This window comes from Pelophylax lessonae, assembly GCF_965119305.1.
Source record: "Pelophylax lessonae genome assembly, chromosome: 4".
Lineage (NCBI taxonomy): Eukaryota > Metazoa > Chordata > Amphibia > Anura > Ranidae > Pelophylax > Pelophylax lessonae.
This window is the reverse complement of record NC_138771.1, coordinates 571,292,089-571,316,334: the sequence shown is the minus strand read 5'-3', so window position 1 is coordinate 571,316,334 and position 24,246 is coordinate 571,292,089. Positions and strand designations below refer to the sequence as shown.

General features: G+C 42.9%; 1 protein-coding gene across 1 annotated transcript in view; it reads right to left on the bottom strand.

Moving 5' to 3' along the window:
- Window positions 1-22,763, bottom strand: part of LOC309552782 (uncharacterized protein) — a gene marked incomplete at its 5' end in the record, with an annotated part of 120,690 nt that extends 97,927 nt beyond the window's left edge. The window contains 2 exons of the mRNA XM_082253696.1: window positions 21,275-22,526; window positions 22,664-22,763. Of these exons, the coding sequence (XP_082109822.1) occupies window positions 21,275-22,526; window positions 22,664-22,763 (1,352 nt within the window). The remainder of the gene's footprint in view (window positions 1-21,274; window positions 22,527-22,663) is intronic.
- Between the last annotated feature and the right edge of the window lie 1,483 nt (window positions 22,764-24,246).

Genomic DNA, 24,246 nt, shown 5'->3' with positions numbered 1-24,246 from the left:
ACTGTATACCACCAGCACATATTTATTACTATTGCATCTTTCTATTTATTCAGGTTTTACTATACCACTTACCATTTTATTGTTTTGGTACGCACTTTGCACTTTCTCCACGCCTCTTGCTGGTTATTCACTTATATTGTATCGTACTAGGTGTTGATTGCATATTATTCTGAATTGTATATTTATCTTTATTTATTGTTGCTCCATTTTACACACATATACCTTGTGCACTATTATATCACAGTTTTATACTTATTTATTATTTTATTCATACCTAATATACCGGCAGCGCCAATTACCCTATTTCCCACACACCATTTTATATAGTCTTTGGACTGTAGTCTGGGGTAGGCTGCAGCCGATCTCTATATATATCCTTTTATTCCTTGGATAACCTTAGTGCAGATTTTACTCTTACCAATGGGCTAAGACAGCCTGTACGCACCACATTGCTGACAATGGAACAGTTCAAATTGTTGTGACTCAAGTCGCATCGACTTTAAAAAAGGTGCCTGCACTACTTTTTTTATGATTTCATTGTGACTTTCATTGAAGAAGAATGTTAAATGAAGCCGCAAGCCACAATGAAATCAGAGGTCCAAATCGCACCGATCTGCGGGCGGCTTTGAGATCACACTGAAGTAGCACGATTTCAAAGTCTCACTGGTGTGAACCAGGGCTTAAGCCCCGTACACACGTACCAATTGTCGGCCGAACGATCGGCCGTCTTTTGTCCGGTGCTGTTTTGTTGGTTGAAAAGTGCTCAAGACTGCACACGAATTTTGTCGGCCAACAACAACCAACTGCAAAAGTGATGTCATGTTCTGGTCTACTTTTCGTGTGTTTTTACTTCACTGAGCATGCCCAGTCTTGATCATCACATTTTTGTCGGCCGAAATCTGTACTGACTAACAATCGGCAGTTCTTTGTTGACCAACAAAAATTTTAAAGCCTGCACACCAGATTTTGTTCGGCCGAAAAGTCGCAGTCGGTTGTCGGAGGCATCATACTAACAAGCCGACAATCGGCCGATCGGACGTTGGCCGAATATTTACGGCCGACAATCGGTACGTGTGTACGGGCCTTTAGAGTCTGATGCACAAGTTGTTTGCTGCCAAGCCACTTTGCCCACCTATGTCTCCTTGGGCAGATGGAACAGTGCTGGGAAATACCAGAGACTGGAGCACAGACAGCATAGACTGGGATAGTTTGGCCACAAAGTATGTGGCATTATTGAAGGAAGCATTAATGTATAACAGAGGGGTGGACATGACAGCTACTGTGCCAAATGGAGGGCATCCATAACTAGTGGTCAAGGGCACAATGGATGCTGCAGAAGCTAACCCCCTCCAGTTAGGAGGACCGGATAAGGATGCATGCTTGCAGAGGTTTTGTATTAGGTATCTCTTTTTCAAAGGTTTTTATTGACAAATTTCATAAGTATACAGAGCCGACTGACTAGGATAGTAAACTGATACATGTGAGTGACATAACTCAAGGTACGGCTCCAAAATACAATGTAGTGAAAGAGAATTACACAGTAAGTAAATTATCGCAATAAGCAAACTGTATAAAAGTAATGTTCTGGTGTTCTCAAAGGCAGAAGCATAGTTGTCATTAGTAACAAAAAACAAACAGAAGAACTAGAGGAGGCCAAGCCTCAAAACTGTGAGGCGATACAGTGAGCTACAGCACATTCCCGGCCTCTAAGCCAGAGGAGTGTCAGTCAGTTGAAGTATAGTAAGGGATTGGGAGTGAGAAAGACCTCCTGGGCTGAAAAGCAGAAGGCTGAAGATGCCAGGGAAAAAAAAAGGGAGAAAGCAAGAAAGAATAGGGTGAGAGTAAGAAAGAGAGGAAAAGAGAGAGTGGTTTCAGATGACAATGTGCTTGAGGGCGAGGGTATCATAATGTCAGTAACATACTGTCAAAGCGAGAAGGATGAGGTTTTTTTCTCTCTGAATAAAAGCTAAAACATCCCACATCGCAAAGTATTTTTTTAAGAACACAATTCTGCCCCATATGGAACATTTGCTAAAATAAATGTCACTTACACACAACTAAATTGTGGGACATAGCTCTTCTCCCAACCATGGTCTTTATGGATAAAGTGATCAGAAATAACTAGATTTATAGACTGTTTTCTTTCAATCCTGATAGCCATTTGTTTTCTCCCCAGTCTTCAAAAACAAAGAGCATACTTTTCTTTCTTACCTGGAAGATTCTTGTCTGTTCATATTTGCTGTGTATCAGACTTCTGTATCAGACTTCTGTATCAGACTTCTGTCCTTCTCTTGCTTTCACACAATAAATACTCATCCTTAGCTACGCCTCGCTCAACAACAGTTTATTTGAGTTTCTATTCTGAGGAATAGAAACTGAAACTTGGCACTAAACAAAAAAATCAAAGTGACTGGATTGGCAGTGATATTAGTCTGAGTGTAATCTGACATCTTGCACACATTAAAGTAAATCTTTTAAGAGGAAAAATGGGGCTAACATTGCTGATCTATTGAAAATGTCAGTTTCCTTGTTTCATATATTCCCCCATACCCAGAAGCACTGGGTTTTTTGTAGTAGGGTTTTACAGACAAAGGAGCGTTGGCTCAACACTCGGGACACCAAAGTGCAAAACCACTCCCTGGCTAATCTCATGCCAATCTGTGTTATGGGCAGCATTTATCACTACAGTGCCTTGAAAAAGTATTCATACCTGTAGGTGATTTGTCTCTTGTGGTCCCGAACCACTAACAAGTCTAGTCGGTTCTGTGTAAGGGCGGAGCCTCCGGGAGTGTCCTTTGCCACTGGAATAAAACAAGTAGTCTGCGTGTGGTACAAAGGACTTCTCGTCGTTTATTACATGTCATAAGATTTTTATATGAAATAAACGGGATGTACAATTCAGAGGGTTGGTTTAGAGTATGTCGCTTGTATGATTATGATTGGTCGGTTAGCCTTAGCCTCTAAGCCATATATGGTAGTTAGAAGATATTGCAATAAACCTGTCAGTTAAAAGTTTAGCAAATACTGTTTTCAATACTAAGATTAAAAGGAGGAAGAACTGGTGTTTGTAGCATGAGTGTATAAGGAAGTTTAGCTATACTGCTCTCAAACCAAGGAACAAAAAGAGGAACAAGAGTTGCAATATCTGCAGGAAGCAGGAGTGTAATTTTAGAATGTGTTAGCTGTAATGTGTATGTGCAATCTCGACTTGAAGTTACAGCTTACGTTAGGAAAGTATATTCACAAATATGAATTTAGTGATGTTACAGAAATGGTGGGGCACGCGCCGCGCCCCTTCAATCCCTGCTAAAAGATCATAATCTTATTTACATGATTTTTCCTATCATTTTTATGGTGTCATCAGAGGACACGGTCTCCCTGGAAAGGGGACAGCAGGTTAGGCGACAACTGTCCTTGGATTCCTTAGTATAATAGAAAGGGCCTCAACCTGCTCACCTAAATGATAGACTTAGCTTTCTTGTCTTTATAGAACTTTACATATTCCTGATAATCAAGAGGGGTTTGAGTCTGTTGTAACAGCACACCTTGTTCAGTTGTTAAAATTGTGTCAACATTCTCAGTATCTCTCTTAAAATACAAGCTTACATAAGATCTTCCTCTGCTACTTGAGTCTGGATTTTTTTTAGTTCTAGCAATTAGGCACATAATTAGCTTAAAACATGCATTTAAAAATAATAGAAAAAGTAAAATCAGCACAATCATCATAGTAATGTCCTTAATCCAGGAAAACATCCCTCCAAACCCAAAACCCCCATACTTGCAAAGGGGTCCCAGGTTGGGCAATGTTGCAGGCCTCTTCTTGTAATTTATTAACCTCCTTTCTGTGTTGGGCAATTATGTCATAGACAGTAATTTGGTACTTCCAAAGTAGTATTGTGTATCCAAGTGCAACACTCATAGTCTTCAGTATGTTCACATAGACCAGTCAGTGCTGCACTCAAACTTTCTATAGCTAGATCATGTAATTCTATTTTATTCCTAATGGCCCTTTGTTCAAGATTTAACAATTTAATATCATCTGAATTCTTATCCATGATCTCATCAATGATCCTAGAATAATTATTTAATTTTTTCATTATATCTATTGCCCATCCTGTCCAGGAAGGGAGCCAGGCCCAAGCCTGATCTCCCTTGCTGAACAGATCCCGATTGATTTTATGCCTTAAGGGATATCTTGGATGTGTACTTGCTTCAAGCATGTGTCCATTTTTGTCATTATCCACCACCCCCATAACTGGGACCAATGAAGCTAAGTAACACCACCCTGAGACACGGAGGGGGACCTAGGGATAACATTCCTTCCCACAACATACATATATACTTTGTCCCACTGAAAACGGTCTTTGGGCAATATATTCTTGTAGGAATTTTCTCTGTACTGCGACCACAAGCTGGTCAAATATTCTTTGTATGTTCTGGGAGAAATTCTGGTAATTACTCATTATAGTTTTATTTAATCTAGGACTTGATATGTTAAACATAGAACACGATTTTCCCAATGGGACTTGGCAGGAAGTAATATTAAAAATTTACTTTTTGCATATGGAAGGGTTAACACGTGTATTATTTCCCAGGCTAAAACACCAGTCTGGGAAATGGCACCTACCATCGATTGGGAAAGTGATATTATTATTACTTGATACATTGGTTAAAGTGGCAGAGGTTTCTTTAAGGAAATGGGTAATATTCAAAGGGACAGCAATAAGAGGGATGCGGGCTGTTTCAGGATGGAGTTTGCTATATATCCAACATTTCTCAAAACCTGACTTCCTTGCATAAGCATATTTAAATTTTGTTAATAGCATATCACTATGAAAAGTGGGTGGATTCTCATCTACACCATTCTCAATACTCAATTCTCTCTTTGTTCTGTTATGTATTTCATATGAAGGGTATGGTCCGCATATACTTCTCATGATACCCAGGCCTTCAGGGGGGTAGATACAGTTAGTAACAGTCCATACAAGGGAAAACACTGAAAATGTAGTTAGGAGTATCAGCAGCCATAGTTTGCCTGAGTCCGGTGAAATTGGAAAAGTAATTTTCTACAGGGTCTGGGCGGTCTGCCCCCATCAGTACCCCCTTTTATTGACTGTCCTGTTCAAGGTCAGGGCGGTCTGCCCCCGTTAGTACCTCCTTTCTTGCTTCTGGATCCTCCGGCTCAGGTCCTCTCCGCACCAACTTCACTCTAGTGGCATGGATCCAAGCAGGGTTGTGTTCGGTCAAAACAGCGGTCCTGGTAACTGCTACCACGGTGGTCTCAGGGCCTTAGGTGAAATCCTGTTGTTTCTTTCCTCTGGGCAGCAGCTTCATCACCACTATGTCTCCTTCTCTGAAATTATGGGTATTTTCCTGTAAAGAGAAAAGAAAGGTGCGAGCAACTTTTCATTCCGTTCCACTAGATTCAAAGTTTCAATTACTCTTTTCTCAATTTGTCTTTATTTGTGCTATTCAATCTTTCCATTATACCTGAACTCTGCGGATAATAATCTATTTTAAAGATTTTAACTAGTTCTTGGCATATTTTTGATATGAAAGCTGGACCATTATTAGAACTAATTCAAAGCAGGCACCCCCATCCAGGAATAATCTCCTGTTTGAGAATGCACGCCACCGTGTGGGCATTTTACTTTTGTGGTCCTAAAAGCTTCCACTCATCTGCTGAACACATCCACTATTGACTAAAAATAACTCTTATTTCTTCCCTGCTTTGGGCCTATATGTGAAATCTATTTGTAGATGTGTGACTGGGTTTGGTGGGTATTGGAGATGCTCATGTTTGGCCTGTTTGTTTGGATTGTTTGTTCCTAATACAGGTGATGCATCTAGCAACATATGCTTGCACTAAACTGTCAGTAATACTTCATATGTTCTTTCCCACCCCCTATGTCCTATTCCATAATACTAGGCAATAAACAGTAGGGCGCTATCTGCGGGGATACACACAAGAGCTCCCCTCTTTTAGAAAAAGGCTATTCCCAACTTTTTCTAAAACATCACCCAAGTCCTTAAAACATGTTCTGTAGCATGCGATTGTAGCTTTGATAATGTGTGATCTTTTGGCTTGGAGCAGGAAATTAACTACAAAAACATCTTCTGCTCCTTCTATGGCTGCCTATATATCATGTTGTGGTGTAACACACCCTTTAATACCAGTAGCCCATTTAAAACTGGGGCCTACCTAGGGCAAATGATGTGGCCATCCCTATTACCTTCTCACAAGATGCTATGTGCTATGTTCGGAGTCACTTCAGGCATGCCTTTAGACCTGGACTGCGACCATCTTTGGACCAAAACTATAGGGCAAAGTTTACCACCATACTCCTGGGCAAGTACACCTGTCATGGTCTTACAATTGTCCCTTGCATAAACACAAAACATTTTTCTCTGTCGCTCATTGACAGACGTAGTCCTCTTGATTAATATCAAATTGGGTTATGCTGCCCTCTACAGGAGTAGGACTAGGCAGAAAGAAAACGTTCTGGCTCCACCTTAGGGGCAGTCCCAGAGGGTATATCCTCTTCCTGTCTGCTACAGGAAATCAGTTTTCAGATCCAGTAGTCACCCCAGCCGGCCTACGAGCGCGTGCAGACCATAGCTCCGCGCTGGGTCAGCCGCGACATATTCAAGTAAGTATGCTGGAACTGGGCGACGGGCTGGATGTTGAGATCCAGTGGTCACCCCAGTTCAGCCTACGAGCGCGTGCAGACCATAGCTCCGCGCTGGGTCGGCCGCGACATAGTCCCACTGGACGGGGACTGACCCTGCGAGTTAAAACACTCGCTTGAACGCCAATGACCAGCAGAGTCACGGCGTCCGTATTGGTCGACAGCCCCCCACCTCGGTGGAGAGGGGTTCTGTTAAAAGGGGGTGCCCATCAGTTCCGGTATGGTGAGTAGATGTTCCCCCTTCCCCTTGTCGGGTTTTTGGGATGGATACGGGCCCCTCTGTGGATGGTTGGACCTTTTCCTTTTAAAGAGTTCCCCCTCTATCCTATGACATGTTCACAGATCTTCCTGTGAGAGTGTGAGTGGTGTATAGGAGTTACAATGGGTTCAGATCCACGTGTTGGCCTTCACCGCTGAAGGAGCCACTCCACGCAGGTTAAGTACTCTGACGGCCAGCGAGCCATGGGAGACTTCCTGAAGACATAGGATCTTATTCTGATGTTGGCTCCGTGTGACCTTGGATAAGTCACTTTATCACACTGGGTCCCAGCTTTCCATAATAAAAAAAAAAAAAAAAGCAGCAAGCTTGGTTTGGGAGCTGACGCTCCATGAGGCTTGGTTTAGGAGCTGACGCTCCATGAGCCTTGGTTTGGGAGCTGACGCTCCATGAGGCTTGGTTTAGGAGCTGACGCTCCATGAGGCTTGGTTTAGGAGCTGACGCTCCATGAGGCTTGGTTTGGGAGCTGACTGTTTTTAAAGAAAATACCGGCATATAGGTAAAAGCAAGCACCTACCCTATGCAATGATGCAGGCGCCATCCTCTCGTAGGCCAGACTTGCAGGCCGCCGCCAGCCCTCTGTAAACCATCCGCAATCCGCCGGTAAGAGCACACAGGATCGGCAGCCGCCGCCATTTTTCTGTAGACCGCATGGATCCTGCAGGACTACAGACTGCATTGCCTACACAGGCCGCCCGCAGGTCACGCAGGCCGCCATTTTGCCGTAGCCTGGTGTCCCCTGCATGGGGGCGGCCATGTTTGGTGTGCCCAAGCTACCTCAAGGAGTAGCTGAGAACGCCGGAAGGCGTGTAAAAGGGGGCGGAGCCACTTCCTTTACCCGGGAAAGCTATCACAGGACTTCCTAGTCTGAATAGGACAACGCTGGGAGCAGTTTTAAGCTTCTCTGCATCAGGTGGTGAGCCCTTGGGGTCTCTCTCTCTCTCTGTAGGGATCCAGAACAGGTACGCTGAGGTGCTGTTGCGCTGGGGGATTACATATAAAAAAAAAAAAGAGAAAAAATATGTATATTTTTATTTTTAAAATTTTTTTTTTTTTACTGGCAAAGTGTCTTGGATTAGCATGGACCCTGCCACACATCTATCTCCACCGGATCCCCTCGAGTGGCTGTAGGACCCTCCAGTTCCCCACTTACTATTGATGCATTATCAGCGGTTGTGGAGTCTTTTATATCCCGGGTGGAAGTGGCCTGTCAGGGATGGGGCGCAAGGAAGCGACCCCCGCCTACCCCTAAATTCATCTGAAACTTCGGATTCAGAGTCTGAACCTGTCACTGCAAGTGCAGGTCCCTCATCTGGGGCTGGTGTCTCAGGTACTGTCTCTTCAGACAGTGAGAAGGGCGTTTCGGCATCCGCCATAGCCCAAGAAGAAGCGTTGGTGAACGCACTAATTGTGAGACTGAGATCCCTTTTGGTACTAATAAACGGACCAAAATGGCGAAAGTGTTTTCTTTTGCCCAAATGTATTGGTAATAGCATTAAAGAAGAATGGGGTCATCCAAAACGAACCCCTGGTTTTTTCCAAACGCATTATTAGGCGTTATCCGTTTGAGGAATTCCTCCTCAAGAAATGGAAAGTGCCACCTGTGGTGGATTTACCAATTTCCAGATTAAATAAAGCTACGGTTATCCCATTGGAGGACGCTCCGTCCTTTAGGGATACGGTGGATCGCAAGGTGGAAGCTGTGTCTCGCGCCATCTGTTCCTTGATTGGGTCAGCTTTTTAGACCAGTGATTGCAAATGGTTTGGTTTTACAAACATTGACAGGATGGACCAAGTTGTTACGCCGGGACTTAGAGGGGAGAAGCATCCCCCCGGCAGTATCAGACCTGCTGGAGCAGATGATACAAGGGCTACAGTTTGTCTGTGACGCTACTCTGGACGCCACTCCATTGTTGGGGCGGGCATCAATTTCAGCAGTCGTCCTCAGGCGTGTACTGTGGCTAGGGTGTTGGTCGGCGGACCAAGATTCCAAAGAAACTTTGGCTAATCTCCCTTTTCAGGGGGATCGCCTATTTGGGGCTACCTTAGATGAGATTATCAAGAATCTCACTGGAGGCAAGATTTTTTTTTTTTTGCCACAGAGCACTAAGGGTAAGGGACCTCGTCAGAGACGGGGGCCTTCCTTTTCCGCTCATAAGAAATGTTTTCGCTCCGCTGGGACGGGCGATAAATCTAAGCCCTCCAAAACTCCTTCAGGAGGTTTCAGGGGGCGCTGGTCGGGCAAACAAGAGTTTGGCTCTTCCAAACCTGAAGATAAGACTAAAGACTAAAGAATTAAAGCCTGAAAGTGCGCCCCCACCCATACTTGGGGTGGGGGGATGTCTTCGCCGGTTTCCGGATCCATGGCTTTCCAGAATCCCGGACAATTGGGTTCGCGAAGTCAGAAGGTCAGGTTACAAGATCGAGTTTCAATCATTCCCACCGGTGCGATTCTTCCCCTCCAAGATCCAACTATCCCCGGATCGCCTAGAAGCTTTGCGGGGGGCGGTCACGGATTTAATGCAACAAGGAGTAGTGGTCCACGTTCCTTGGACAGAGCGTTTTCAAGGGTTTTATTCAAACCTTTTCACAATACCAGAAAAGAGGGCAAGGTGCGTCCAATTCTGGACTTAAGAGCACTCAATCTTTTTGTCAAGGTACAAAAATTCAAGATGGAGTCCATTCGCACAGTAGCGGCCTCCCTGCATCAGGGGGATTTTCTGGCGTCCATAGACATCTAGGATGCCTATCTTCACATTCCTATTTTCGCAGGACATCAGCGTTTCCTGCGTTTTTCCGTAGAAGAGAACCATTATCAGTTTGTGGCGTTACCCTTTGGTCTCGCCTCGGCTCCTCGGGTCTTCACAAAGGTGTTGGCCCCAGTGTTGGCGCTGTTGCGGCAACGAGACATATCGATTCTAGGTTACCTAGACGATCTTCTGCTTCGTGCAGAGTCTCCGCAGATTCTGTTGCTAACTTAGAGATCACCATAACCTCTTTGCAAGAGTTCGGGTGGCTGGTGAACTTATAGAAGTTTTCTCTGGTTCCCACCAGGAGGCTGAAATATCTGGGTCTAATTTTTAGACACATCCAGGGCAAAAGTGTTTCTCCCTGCGGAGAAACGCCAGAAGATTCAATCAACGATTCAGTTGTACTATCTGACAACTGGCCTTCCCTTCGGACTTGCATGAGAGTCCTGGGTTTGATGGTGGCTTCTTTAGAAGCAGTATCATTTGCCCAGTCCCATACCCGAATCCTTCAAAAATAAATTCTTCTCAAATGGAATCGGAATCCAGATTCCATGGACAAGCGGATCCGACTGAGCGAGCGGACCAGGAAGTCTCTGGTCTGGTGGCTTCGGTCTCCGATGCTCAGCAAGGGAAGTCAGGTCTTCCAATAGATTGGACGATTTTAACCACGGATGCCAGTCTATCCGGGTGGGGAGGAATTCTCGGCAAAGTATCCACTCAGGGGCTTTGGTCCCTGGAAGAGTCCAGGTTACCGATAAATGTATTGGAACTGAGAGTGATCAGACTTTGTCTGATTCACTGGACCGAGCAGCTCCAGGGCAGCCCGGTTCGGATCCAGTCGGACAACGCCACGGCTGTGGCTTACGTCAATCACCAAGGGGGCACCAAGAGTGTCCTGGCTGCCATAGAGTGACCAGCATTCTTCATTGGGCGGAACGATTGTTCCAGCTCTCCCCGCGGTATTCATTCCGGGGGTGGAAAATCGGCAGGCAGATTATCTCAGCCGTCAGATTCTGGATCAAGGGGAATGATCTCTTCATGCAGAGGTATTCCACCAACTGTGCCTCCGTTGGGGCACCTCCCAATGGGATCTGTTGGCATCTCGGCTCAACAGGAAAGTGCGGGGGTTTGTGGCTCGCTCCCGCGATCCTCTAGCAGACGCCGCAGGCACGCTGATCGCCCCGTGGGGCAGTATCAGCTACTGTATGCCTTCCCTCCTCTCAAGTTGCTGCCGAAGCTTCTTCGCAGGATAGAGGTGGAGAGAATCCCAGTTACCCTGGTAGTTCCGGACTGGCCTAGTCGGGCCTGGTACGCCGACCTGGTCAGGCAGGTCGCAGACGTTCCTTGGCGACTTCCTCTCAGGGAGGATCTGCTGTCGCAGGGACCGATCTTCAATCCTGCTTTACGATCGCTGACTTTAACGGCCTGGCTATTGAGACCCAGGTGCGGAAGCACAAAGGATTGTCAGCTTCAGTTATTCCTACTCTAATTAAAGCGAGGAAAGCAACTTCCAGAAAGATCTATCATCGCACATGGAAGTCTTATATCGCGTGGTGTGAATCTCTTGGGTTTCCTCCACGTTCTTATTCGGTGACCGGATCTTGGCTTTTCTGCAACAGGGGGTTGAGCAGAAGCTGGCCTTGAGTGCTATCAAGGGAAGCTTTTGGCTACTCATTCCTTGGTGCGGAATTTCATCCAGGGGGTGCGACACCTGGTTCCGCCAGTGCGCGCGCCTTTACCACCCTGGGATCTTAATTTGGTGTTGTCGGTTCTTCAGAAACCTCCTTTTGAAAATATCAGGGAAATTCCCTTGCTTACTTTATCCCAGAAGGTGGCCTTCTTGGTGGCTATCACTTCTGCACTCAGGGTGTCATACTGGCTGCATTATCCTGTTGTTCCCCATATCTGGTGGTTCATAGGGATAAGGTTGTTCTTCGTCCGAATCCATCCTTCCTTCCTAAGGTGGTTTCAAAGTTTCATTTGAATGAGGACATGGTAGTGCCTTCCCTGTGTCCTAAGCCCAGTCATCCTCGAGAATTCGCGTTGCATTCCTTGGATGTAGTTCGGGCGATCAGGGTATAGTGAATACTACGGATTCATTTCGTAAGACGGATTCACTGTTTGTGATCACGGATGGCCCTAAGAAGGGGTTGCCTGTTTTTGCCGCGACCATCTCTAGATGGATCAGACAGACGGTGGTATAGGCTTATTCTATTTAAGGGTCGGGATCCCCCGTTCTCTGTTAAGGCGCACTCTACTCGGGCGCTTAGTGTTTCCTGGGCCTTCCGCCATCAGGCGTCAGTGGTTCAGGTTTTCAAGGCGACTACTTGGTCGTCGGTTCATACCTTTACAAAATTGTATAAGGTTGATGTGCTGGCATCGTTGGATGCCTCTTTTGGCCGCAAGGTTCCTGCAGGCCGCTGTTTGAGGAGACTGTTGGTCTACCTCGAGGGTTTGTTGGGTAGGTCTCATTTGTTTGCTCGATGAGTCCCTTGATACTTCTGGTTGGCTCCGGTTGGGCCTTCTGGATTTTGATTTCTGTTCCCACCCCTCATTTGTGGCACTGCTTTGGGACTTCCCAATTTGATATTAATCAAGAGGACTACGTCTGTCAATGAGCGACAGAGAAAAATGGATTTTTGTAAAATCTTACCGTAAAATCCTTTTCTCTTAGCTCATTGACAGACGTAGTACCCGCCCCTCTATCATTGAGTTGGGTTGGGTTAAATTCTCTAACACTGCTTTGTGACAGAACTGATTTCCTGTAGCAGACAGGAAGAGGATATACCCTCTGGGACTGCCCCTAAGGTGGAGCCAGAACGTTTTCTTTCTGCCTAGTCCTACTCCTGTAGAGGGCAGCATAACCCAATTTGATATTAATCAAGAGGACTACGTCTGTCAATGAGCTAAGAGAAAAGGATTTTACAGTAAGATCTTACAAAAATCAATTTTTCCATAATTTGGGAGGCCCAGTGCAGGCGCTACAACCATAGCATTTGTCAGATATATAAACGCATTCAACATTTCTTGTGACATTTTTAGACCTGTGGTTTGTCTCAAATGTTATTATAGATAGGAGCAGTCCGGATCCATAACAATCAATGATCCTGGTTTGTGGGCGGGCAAGACCCACTGTGGGCTGGCTAGACCCACTAGAGCTTTTTGTGACTGACTCTCCTTTCCCCCTCTGTGAGAACAAAACCAAGGTAAACAACACTTTCCTGACACCATTGTCATTATTCCTGTGACACTTATGTCCACATACATGTACATTCCTCTATAAACTCACTCGCTCTGACTGGCCTCCACAGAGTGACTACATATGTTATCCACATATTGTAGCGGGACTGACGCATGAGCAGGTGTCCATCCCCTCTTGCGTGGTCTGGAGAACTATAGAGTAGACAACTGAACTGTCCACATAGCCCTAAGGCATTTCTACACCAGGTCAGTTACCCGGACTGAAAAACAAGAAAGCAAAGATGGTTGTGTCTCCTCGTCCACTAGGACGCTAAAAAAAACGCATTACTTCAACCAATCACTGTAAAGTGGGTAGCATTGGATGGTATGGCTATCAGTAGAGATGGCACATCAGATACCACTTGCATGCTATGATCAAATAAAAAACTAAAAACTTCTTTGGCTTAGTGCCAATTTTACAAAAAAACTTTTGGCTTCGTGCCATTCTAACAAAAATCTGGCCAGAGGTTCCCCTCTTTCAATAGAGGATACCCCTAAAATATCACATAAAAACTATAATCAGATAAAAAGTTAATCTGATTTGAAACTTTTGGCTCAGTGCCAACAGGGTCCAATGGTCACACTAATTGCGGTAACCCTTTCTGTCCAAAAATAAATTCCATAACTATAACAAGAACAAAGATATGACATCTGAACCCTTTCTTGGGTAGCCAATTTTCAAAATTGTGCACCAAGGCTCCCTTCACATAGGGGACCATTTGCAAAATATAATTTTTCATTATCTATAATTCTATAAAAAATAACCTCAAAATATCCTGCCGACAACGGCAATTTATGTTTTGCCTAATAAAATAGTGTTTTTATTCATTATTACTACGCTCATACAAGATAGGCAAAAATGTATAAATGGCAAAACTTCAAGAAGGAAAAAAAAATAACTGTATATGTGTGGGAATGCTTTTTGTGCCACAACTTCCTTTTTTTTTTTTTTTTTTTTAGAAACTTCTTCTAGCTGCAATTGCAGAAGTGACCATTACTTCCTCTCACACGGAAGGAAATGTACTAGTTTTAAACGAATCTGACACACAAACATTTTCTGCTTGTTTGAGATAATATAATGGCTGCAAAGAAAACGACATCTGCCTTGGAAAACGAAACGGTGGGGTGCAGGTGTGGTCAGGGGCATTTGTAAGGTAATATTTTTATTGTAGGGGGGCCTAGGTTTAAAATTTCCTACTCTTTGCTTTGCCTTTTCTGATAAGGCCCTTGAAAATGTGCGGTGACAGGCTGTTTTTCTTTAGACAGATCATCTCTCTCTGTTATGGCTTTTTAAAAACCTTCCATGGTTTTAGTAGCCCAATCAGAAACTTGCTGTTTTACAATTAACATTTATTGTGACTTTAAATTACCGACAAATGTTTGAATCCTAAGACTGTGCTACTCCGCAGTGACACTTAACCTCAGCCTTAAGGCTACGTTTCCACTATTGCGGCTACAAAGTCGCACGACTTCAAGCGCAACGTTGTAGTGCAATTTGTTTGTGGCTACTTCTGGAGACCCCAGCGTGACCTCCTTCTGTGAGGGACAAGTTGCACTGAAGTCGCCCAAAAGTAGTGCAAAAACCTTTTTTCAAGTTGCTCCGACTCAAGTCGCAGCAGTTAAAACAGTCCTATTTGTAAATAATGGGTTTTGACCTGTCATGCGACTTGACATGTGTCAAGTCGCACAACAAGTTCCAACAGTGGAAACGGAGCCCCAGAGTCCAAAACTCCCAAACAGTTTCACCCGTCTTCTGTCTACAGGCAATTGCTATGGGTAAAGAACTCTCACTTGTAATAGCATCTGCAATTCTCCCCGCTTTTTCCATGTACTTTATATTACAACTCCCTATTTTTTCCTGACCATCTTGCTAGGTTATCTATCCAAGGGTTAATAAATGTGCATCCACCAGAGACCCAGGCTAAATATCTCGCCTCGAATATCTCGCCTCGATCGGGGGGGATGGGATTTGTTTGGTTTGATACTTCCTCATTCTAAAGATATTACAACTAAACATTTACTGAAAGAGAATGCGGACGGACAGAACTCTTTTTTCTGTAATTTACTTGTCTTTAATTAGGCAAACGTTTGTACTACATAGCTGAAGGTAAATCTCAAGAAAACTGCACTGAAAATTGTAAGAAAATTGTATCATGTATGGCCAGCATCAAACCTAAACCTTCAGTATAATTTCACAAAACCATAAACAAAATCCAATATTCTCTCACTTAATAAAACATGTCTCTAAGATTTACACTTTCACAAAATCACTTAAATGTATCTGGGTCCTTAGACCCTTTTTATGGTTAAAAACCCTCCTAAAAAGCCACTTGGTGTATGTATATTAAACCTTACACTTTTTTGACTCTTGTCCCCTCTTGGAATAAAAAAAACCTTTCTGAGTCTTGACTGATAATCCCAGGTATAATGGCTATCAAGAAGGTTTTCCTACCATTATAGACAAACAATACACATAATAAACATTTATCTTGATTTGTCTGATAACTTACGATCGGTCAGTCAATTTTTACAGTAATAATGTGACTGTCGCTATCAGGACCAGTGTGTTATATTAACAGTCCGCAGGCGCAATTTTTACAAGTCATATATAATTATAGACTTTCAATGTATGTCTGACCAGTAATATGATACTTCAATGCAGTATGACTGTCTGGCTTCAAATTAAATAACAAATTAATCAAGTGACCAACAGGTTTAAACACTTACCAACTAAACCTTTTGGGCCACACAAACAAATTATCTTACACTTTAATCCTTATAGTTCTTATGCGATAGAAAGATATAAGCGAAAGAAGATTTTTTCCCTTACACAGAACAGACTGACATATAATATCTTTCCCTGAAAAATATTATTCTGGCTTCCCTGAAGCCTCTATATATATATATGTATATATATATATATATATATATATATATATATATATAAACATGTGAGCAAACAAAAAACCCAGAGCGCCTCGCAGAGCCGCTCTATATCCAACACGCTCCCTGAGCGTTTGGTATATGGTTCAAAAATTGGAGTCACGGCCAGAATCCAGGTCTCCCGGACAGGTAAACAGATAAAATAAAATATCCTCTTACCCAGTACCGTTGAGACCTGGAATCTCTGACCCTTTCCAATCCCGGCATACGAGCCCCCAAATTGTAGGTGATTTGTCTCTTGTGGTCCCGGACCACTAACAAGTCTAGTCGGTTCTGTGTAAGGGCGGAGCCTCCGGGAGTGTCCTTTGCCACTGGAATAAAACAAGTAGTCTGCGTGTGGTACAAAGGACTTCTCGACGTTTAATACATGTCATAAGATTTTTATACAAAATAAACGGGATGTACAATTCAGAGGGTTGGTTTAGAGTATGTCGCTTGTATGATTATGATTGGTCGGTTAGTCTTAGATGCCTCTAAGCCATATATGGTAGTTAGAAGATATTGCAATAAACCTGTCAGTTAAAAGTTTAGCAAATACTGTTTTCAATACTAAGATTAAAAGGAGGAAGAACTGGTGTTTGTAGCATGAGTGTATAAGGAAGTTTAGCAATACTGCTCTCAAACCAAGGAACAAAAAGAGGAACAAGAGTTGCAATATCTACAGGAAGCAGGAGTGTAATTTTAGAATGTGTTAGCTGTAATGTGTATGTGCAATCTTGACTTGAAGTTACAGCTTACGTTAGCAAAGTATATTCACAAATATGAATTTAGTGATGTTACAGAAATGGTGGGGCACGCGCCGCGCCCCTTCAATACCCCTTGAAATTTTCCACATTTTGTCATGTTACAACCAAAAACGGAAATGTATTTTATTTGGGATTTCATGTGATAGACCAACACAAAGTGGCACATAGATAAATAATATGTGCAGCGCTAAAGTATAATACGTGAACTATGAACATTCACAAACAATACATAGTGATTAATCATACGTATAAACATATCACATGACAATGTTAAAAGTCCGATAAGTGTTATGTGAAACACATAAGGGAAAAGATAAAAAGTGAACTATATTGCCGTGTGACATACAGGTCAAACAAGCTTCACAGATAAGCTCCCGGATTCCTCACTGTCTTAAATTGCTGGTTTACCTTTGGATGTCTGCAAGTGCATATCTGCTTCACAATAAATTTCCTTTTAAGCAGTTTACACTATGTGCCTTTTCTTTTGGCTTATTTCCTTGTGATATAGTGAATGAGGGATTCACCCTTCCTCCTCTCTACTCATTGTGAGCCCTGAAAAAACATCCAAGGTTATCTATTCTAAAGAGGAATCCGGGAGTTTATCTGTGAAGCTTGTTTGACCTGTATGTCACACGGCATCTGGTGAGCGCCCATTTTATTTGTTCCATTTGGTGACGGGATCTGAACACTTTATTGACCATCTTTACCATTGCTGGATCAATCCTTCACTTTTGGGATCTACAATGCTCTATATATATTAGTTCATATGGGACTTTATTTTCACTTTTTATCTTTTCACTTATGTGTTTCACATAACACTTTATGGGACTTTTAACATTGTCATGTAATATGTTTATATAATGAATCACTATGTATTGTTTGTGAATGTTCATAGTCCACATATTATACTTTAGCGATGCACATATTATTTATCTATTTTTATCTTTACAACCTGTATTTTCAGTTGTTTAGTGCTGGCAGCTTCCTGTTTGTTTGGTTAGCGTGATATTTACACTTTTTTGTTTACTTTTTTTGTTTACAAAGTGACACATAATTGTAAAGTAGAAGGAAAATGATAAATGGTTTTCAAAATTTTTTACAAATAAATATCTGAAAAGTGTGGCGTGCATTTGTATTCAGCCCCCTTTACTCTGATACTCCTAACTAAAATGTAGTATTCAATAGGTTTTTATTAAGTTTTACAAAACAGTGAAATAGAAGAAAGGGGTAACATACAGAAAAGCACCACACAGCAGTGTGTGCAAGCATACAAAACATTGTCTCATCGGTATCAAACAGTGCAACAGTGTAATACAGAAGGTCTTATAACTTTACTGCTTCAAAGGAGGCATTCTCTGAGTCTAGAAGACCAACTAAACCAGTTAGCGGACAGGCAGGCAGAGGCCCGGCCCCACACCACAGACACCCCAACTGGGTTCAAACTGTGTCCGTGGTAGGGAGCAGCCCACAGCACCGACCACTCCACACACCCCACCCACCCCACCCACCAAAAGAACCAGTATGAAAACATTACCAATAGGTATGGCGTGCTTAGTAACAAGGTAACAGACTCGTGGCCACCACTCAAGTGGCCGAAAAGGCACAGACCTATACTCTGGGATCCAAAGCTAAAGCCCCACTTCCCAGAGCTTATATCACCTCGCCTATTTCCAGGCCCCCGAAAGAGAGAAAGAGCAAAGAATAGAAGGGTAAGAACGAAAAGAGTAATGACATAAAAAAAAATGGGTAAAGAAACAGAGAAGGAAAAGGAGCAAAAGAGGAAAAACGTCCTCCCGTGTCAGAAACCCTCCCCCCCTCCCCCGCAACCACAGCTATGGAGCCTGTAAATACGCCCTAACTAAAATCTAGTGGAATCAATTGCCTTCGGAAATCACCTAATTAGTGAATAGAGTCCACCTGTGTGTAATTTAATAACAGTATCAATACAGCTGTTCTGTGAAGAGCTCAGAGGTTTGTTAGAGAACCTTAGTTAACAAACAGCATCATGAAACCCAAGGAAAACACCAGACAGGCAGGGATAAAGTTGTGGAGAAGTTTAAAGCAGGGTTAGGTTAAAAAAAATCCCAAGCTTTGAACATCTCACAGAGCACTGTTCAATCCATCATCCTAAATTGGAAAGAGTATGGCACAACTGCAAACCTACTAAGACTTGGCCGTCCACCTAAACTGACAGGCCAGGCAAGGACAGCATTATTCAGAGAAGCATCCAAGAGGTCCATGGTAACTCTGGAGGAGCTGCAGAGATCCACAGCTCAGGTAGGAGAATCTGTCCACAGGACAACTATTAGTCGTGCACTCCACAAATCTGACCTTTATAGAAGAGTGGCAAGAAGAAAGCCATTGTTGAAAGAAAACCATAAAAATTCCTGTTTGCAGTTTGCGATAAGCCATGTGGGGGACACAGCAAAGTGTAAGAAGGTGCTCTGGTCAGATGAGTACAACATTTAACTTTTTGCCCTTAAAGCAAAAGGCAATGTGTGGCGGAAAACTAACACTGCACATCACCCTGAACACACCATGCTTTTTTTCAGCAGGGATAGGGAAACTAGTAAGAGATAATGGGAAGATGAATGGAACCAAATACAGAAGAAAACCTAAACCAGGCACATGCATGTTAGGATCTGCACACCGAGTGCAATGGTTGACAGCCTCGGACATGCTGCCAGGATCCAGGCAGCCAGTTTGAGCATCCATGGCTCCCCTCTCCCCTGTTGGGATCTTGAAGTAGTTTACAGGAGCGTGGCCACAGTGGATATCCTTATGCCTAATGAATATTCACATAATGTAAGTTTAATCATTGTAGTGTTTTTAACTTTACTATAACAATGCAGAGTTGCACTAGGGCGGCTTTGCGCTCTCTTCTTTTGTATTTTTGTCTAGGTAGGTTTGTTAGAGTGGGTAAAACATAGTTGGCTCAGGGTTAAGCCTGAGCTGTGTAATTTGGGTCAGGGGGTTACATTAGGTCAGAAAGAAAAATAAGTGCTACAACAGAAATAAATTACCCAACAGCACCATATATTATTTAGTTACCGGGGTGTAAATGGATATGATTTTTCAGAAATAAACACCAAACCATAAATGTATTGAATCATCAAGGAACAAATGGTGATAGTTTAAAATGGTAGGTTGGTGAGGGTGCGCTGTTAATGTGATCTGTAGTTAAAGCCGCTACCTGTATTCAGTGCCTGAATATGTATAAATGATGTGTTTAAAAGAAGGTGCGCTAAAACAAAAATGTATCCAAAAATGTATAACAACATAGGAATATAATATAATAGGTGGGAATGTGCAAAAAAAGTCCAATTTCTCTTTAAGTGTCCATGTTTAATCAAACAAATGAGTGCTCGACAACAAAGAAAAATCTCCAACTTCAGTGCAGTAACACCCACCACCAGGTGAAATTCCTCCTTACCAGACGGAAAATAAGGTGTGCACGAATTAAACAATATATTTCACTGCAAACGTGGATAAGTCACTCTCCGCGTGAACCACCCAGAATGGTCTCTTACTAGAAGTGATAAAAAAGAGCGCAGAGTAGCGGATTCAAAGATCCCCTTCCACTTCCTCTGTGTATATAATACACCGGGTTGCCTTTTCAGTCAGCCACTGGAAAGCAATCTGGTTCCAAGGATCTCATCAATGCTTCCTTCACCTTTGACCTGTATCTGGGAGGCGATGACCAAGGGCCAATGCCCTCCAAGAACAGGGTGCAGAAATAAAGGTCGCAATAGTGTGATATCTTCTCAACCAGTTTAATATAAGCAAGGAGTTACACTTACAGTTATGCAGATGGAAACAGCTGGATAAAACGTAGGGCAGAATTTCTAGTGAAAGTTGGCTCGGGTCCGGCTGCAGCACGGACTCCGAGCGGTGGTACGTGACGGTAACGCCTCCTCTCTGACGCATTTCTTCCTATTGGACATCGACCGAGATAGGAGTGGCTTGCGCACCGTCACTTCCGCCTATTTATTTACATGCAAAATCATTGCATCACTTCCGGTGTCCGCAGAGGATGTATTGCACTTATTATCTCTTCTAACCGCTAATAGATTCTTATTCTTTTTACCAAAATGGGCCAGGGAGATAGGTCTATTAGCAAAGCAACTCCCCTCCTCCCGGCGCGCTGGTATGAGCGAAACCAAATTCTGAGATAGTGCCGATCCAGTATACCTGTGGTGGCACCGGAAGTGTGATTGGTCGCAATTCCTATGTATCAATTTCACTTCAGAAGCATATATTTAAAACATATTCAAACAAATTTTATACAAATTATGCTAAAAACATTTACACATACTCTAAAATCACCAATACTATTATGTACCGAGGGATTAAAACCTCTAAAACAGCTGTTGTATAGTGATATATTAAAATTATATAAAATATAAATAAATAAAAAGGCAATGGCCTAAAATTAAAAGAGATTGGTAAAATAAAGTGAATAATGAGAATAAGGACTAGAGTGGTTTTTAACTGTTGTTAATGTGTGCGTTTATATCCCACTCTATGTTGTGTCCTAGGGGTCTATAGCTTCTGAGTTCGTATATCCAGTACGTTTCTCTCCTGGATATACTTCTTCTCAGATTGCTCCCCCTCCAGTGTGGCACATACTTTTCTATGGCGATGATTTTGAGGTTTTTGGGATTTTTCTTGTGACATTTGGCGAAGTGGTGTGGCACACTGTGTCCTGGAAAACCTTTATGTATGTTAGCCACGTGTTCGCCAATCCTTATTGAGGCTGTACGAATGGTTCTACCTACGTACTGTAATTTACAGTCACACTCAAGTAGGTACACCACCCCTTTAGTATGGCAGGAGATGAATTCTCTTATAGGGTATGTTTTCCCTGTAACTGTCGACCGAAATTCCTTGGTTCTGACAATGTTGGCTTCCTTGCATATTCTGCATTTTTTGCAAGGATAGAAGCCCTTCATGTCTGGAAATATTTTTGACATATGTGGCTTCTCCACAGGGTTCTGAGCTATCAGGTCTTTCAAGTTTCGGGCCTTTTTGTAAATGACCTTAGGAGCACTGGGTAGGTGAGGACCTAGGATTTTGTCCCCTTGCAAAACTCCCCAGTGTTTCCGAAAAATGTGGTTCAGCCATTTATAGTGGCTCGAAAATTGTGTCAAGAAGGCATATTCAAAGGGTGTGTTGTTTTTCACTTTAGACATCTTCTTCTCTGTCAGGCATACCAGGTTCCCTCGTTTGACCGAGCTCAGTGTGTGGATCTCTTTATCTATCTCTTCCGCATCATATCCTTTTTCTAGAAATCTTGCTTTTAGTGTTGATGCCTGATTCACAAAATCAGTATCTTCTGTGCAATTTCGCCTGATCCGCCTTAGTTGTCCCTTGGGTACTGCTCGCAGCCAGGTCGGATGATGGCAACTATCCATTGCTATAAAGCCGTTTCTATCTGTTGGCTTGAAATAGGATTTAGTCTGGAATCCTGAACCTCTTCTCATGATGGTCAAATCTAAGAAGTTTATTTCTCTGGGGCTATACTGGTATGTAAATCTAATGCCCCAGTCATTACAGTTCAGATCTTCCATATACTTGTGGAGAGATGTTACATCCCCTTGCCAGACCATCAGTGTATCGTCTATGTACCTTCTCCATAGAACGAGTTCCTTGGCCCTGTTGGAGAAGACATTTCTGTCTTCCCACAGGGCCATAAAAAGGTTGTCTAAGCTGGGGGCAAATTTGGCCCCCATCGCTACGCCAAGACGTTGTCGGTAGAATTTTTGACCGTAGTAGAAGTAATTGTGCTCGGTACCGAACATCAGAAGTTCCAGGATAAATTCCTTCTGTTTCAGTGGAATTTCATAGTTTCCATCCAAGAAGGTACATACTGCTTCATAGCCTATATGATATGACCGTATACAATGTCACATCTGCTGTCACATCTGCTGTGAAGGATGACATTCTGCTGGTAACAGCAGATGTGACATCATTGTATACGGTCATACCGCATCATATAGGCTATGAAGCAGTATGTACCTTCTTGGATGGAAACTATGAAATTCCACTGAAACAGAAGGAATTTATCCTGGAACTTCTGATGTTCGGTACCGAGCACAATTACTTCTACTACGGTCATAAATTCTACCGACAACGTCTTGGCGTAGCGATGGGGGCCAAATTTGCCCCCAGCTTAGCCAACCTTTTTATGGCCCTGTGGGAAGACAGAAATGTCTTCTCCAACAGGGCCAAGGAACTCGTTCTATGGAGAAGGTACATAGACGATACACTGATGGTCTGGCAAGGGGATGTAACATCTCTCCACAAGTATATGGAAGATCTGAACTGTAATGACTGGGGCATTAGATTTACATACCAGTATAGCCCCAGAGAAATGAACTTCTTAGATTTAACCATCATGAGAAGAGGTTCAGGATTCCAGACTAAATCCTATTTCAAGCCAACAGATAGAAACGGCTTTATAGCAATGGATAGTTGCCATCATCCGACCTGGCTGCGAGCAGTACCCAAAGGACAACTAAGGCGGATCAGGCGAAATTGCACAGAAGATACTGATTTTGTGAATCAGGCATCAACACTTAAAGCAAGATTTCTAGAAAAAGGATATGATGCGGAAGAGATAGATAAAGAGATCCACACAATGAGCTCGGTCAAACAAGGGAACCTGGTATGCCCGACAGAGAAGAAGATGTCTAAAGTGAAAAACAACACACCCTTTGAATATGCCTTCTTGACACAATTTTCGAGCCACTATAAATGGCTGAACCACATTTTTCGGAAACACTGGGGAGTTTTGCAAGGGGACAAAATCCTAGGTCCCCACCTACCCAGTGCTCCTAAGGTCATTTACAAAAAGGCCCGAAACTTGAAAGACCTGATAGCTCAGAACCCTGTGGAGAAGCCACATATGTCAAAAATATTTCCAGACATGAAGGGCTTCTATCCTTGCAAAAAATGCAGAATATGCAAGGAAGTCAACACTGTCAGAACCAAGGAATTTCGGTCGACAGTTACAGGGAAAACATACCCTATAAGAGAATTCATCTCCTGCCATACTAAAGGGGTGGTGTACCTACTTGAGTGTGACTGTAAATTACAGTACGTAGGTAGAACCATTCGTACAGCCTCAATCAGGATTGGAGAACACGTGGCTAACATACATAAAGGTTTTCCAGGACACAGTGCGCCACACCACTTCGCCAAATGTCACAAGAAAAATCCCAAAAACCTCAAAATCATCGCCATAGAAAAGTATGTGCCACACTGGAGGGGGAGCAATCTGAGAAGAAGTATATCCAGGAGAGAAACGTACTGGATATACGAACTCAGAAGCTATAGACCCCTAGGACACAACATAGAGTGGGATATAAACGCACACATTAACAACAGTTAAAAACCACTCTAGTCCTTATTCTCATTATTCACTTTATTTTACCTATCTCTTTTAATTTTAGGCCATTGCCTTTTTATTTATTTATATTTTATATAATTTAATATATCACTATACAACAGCTGTTTTAGAGGTTTTAATCCCTCTGTACATAATAGTATTGGTGATTTTAGAGTATGTGTAAATGTTTTTAGCATAATTTGTATAAAAT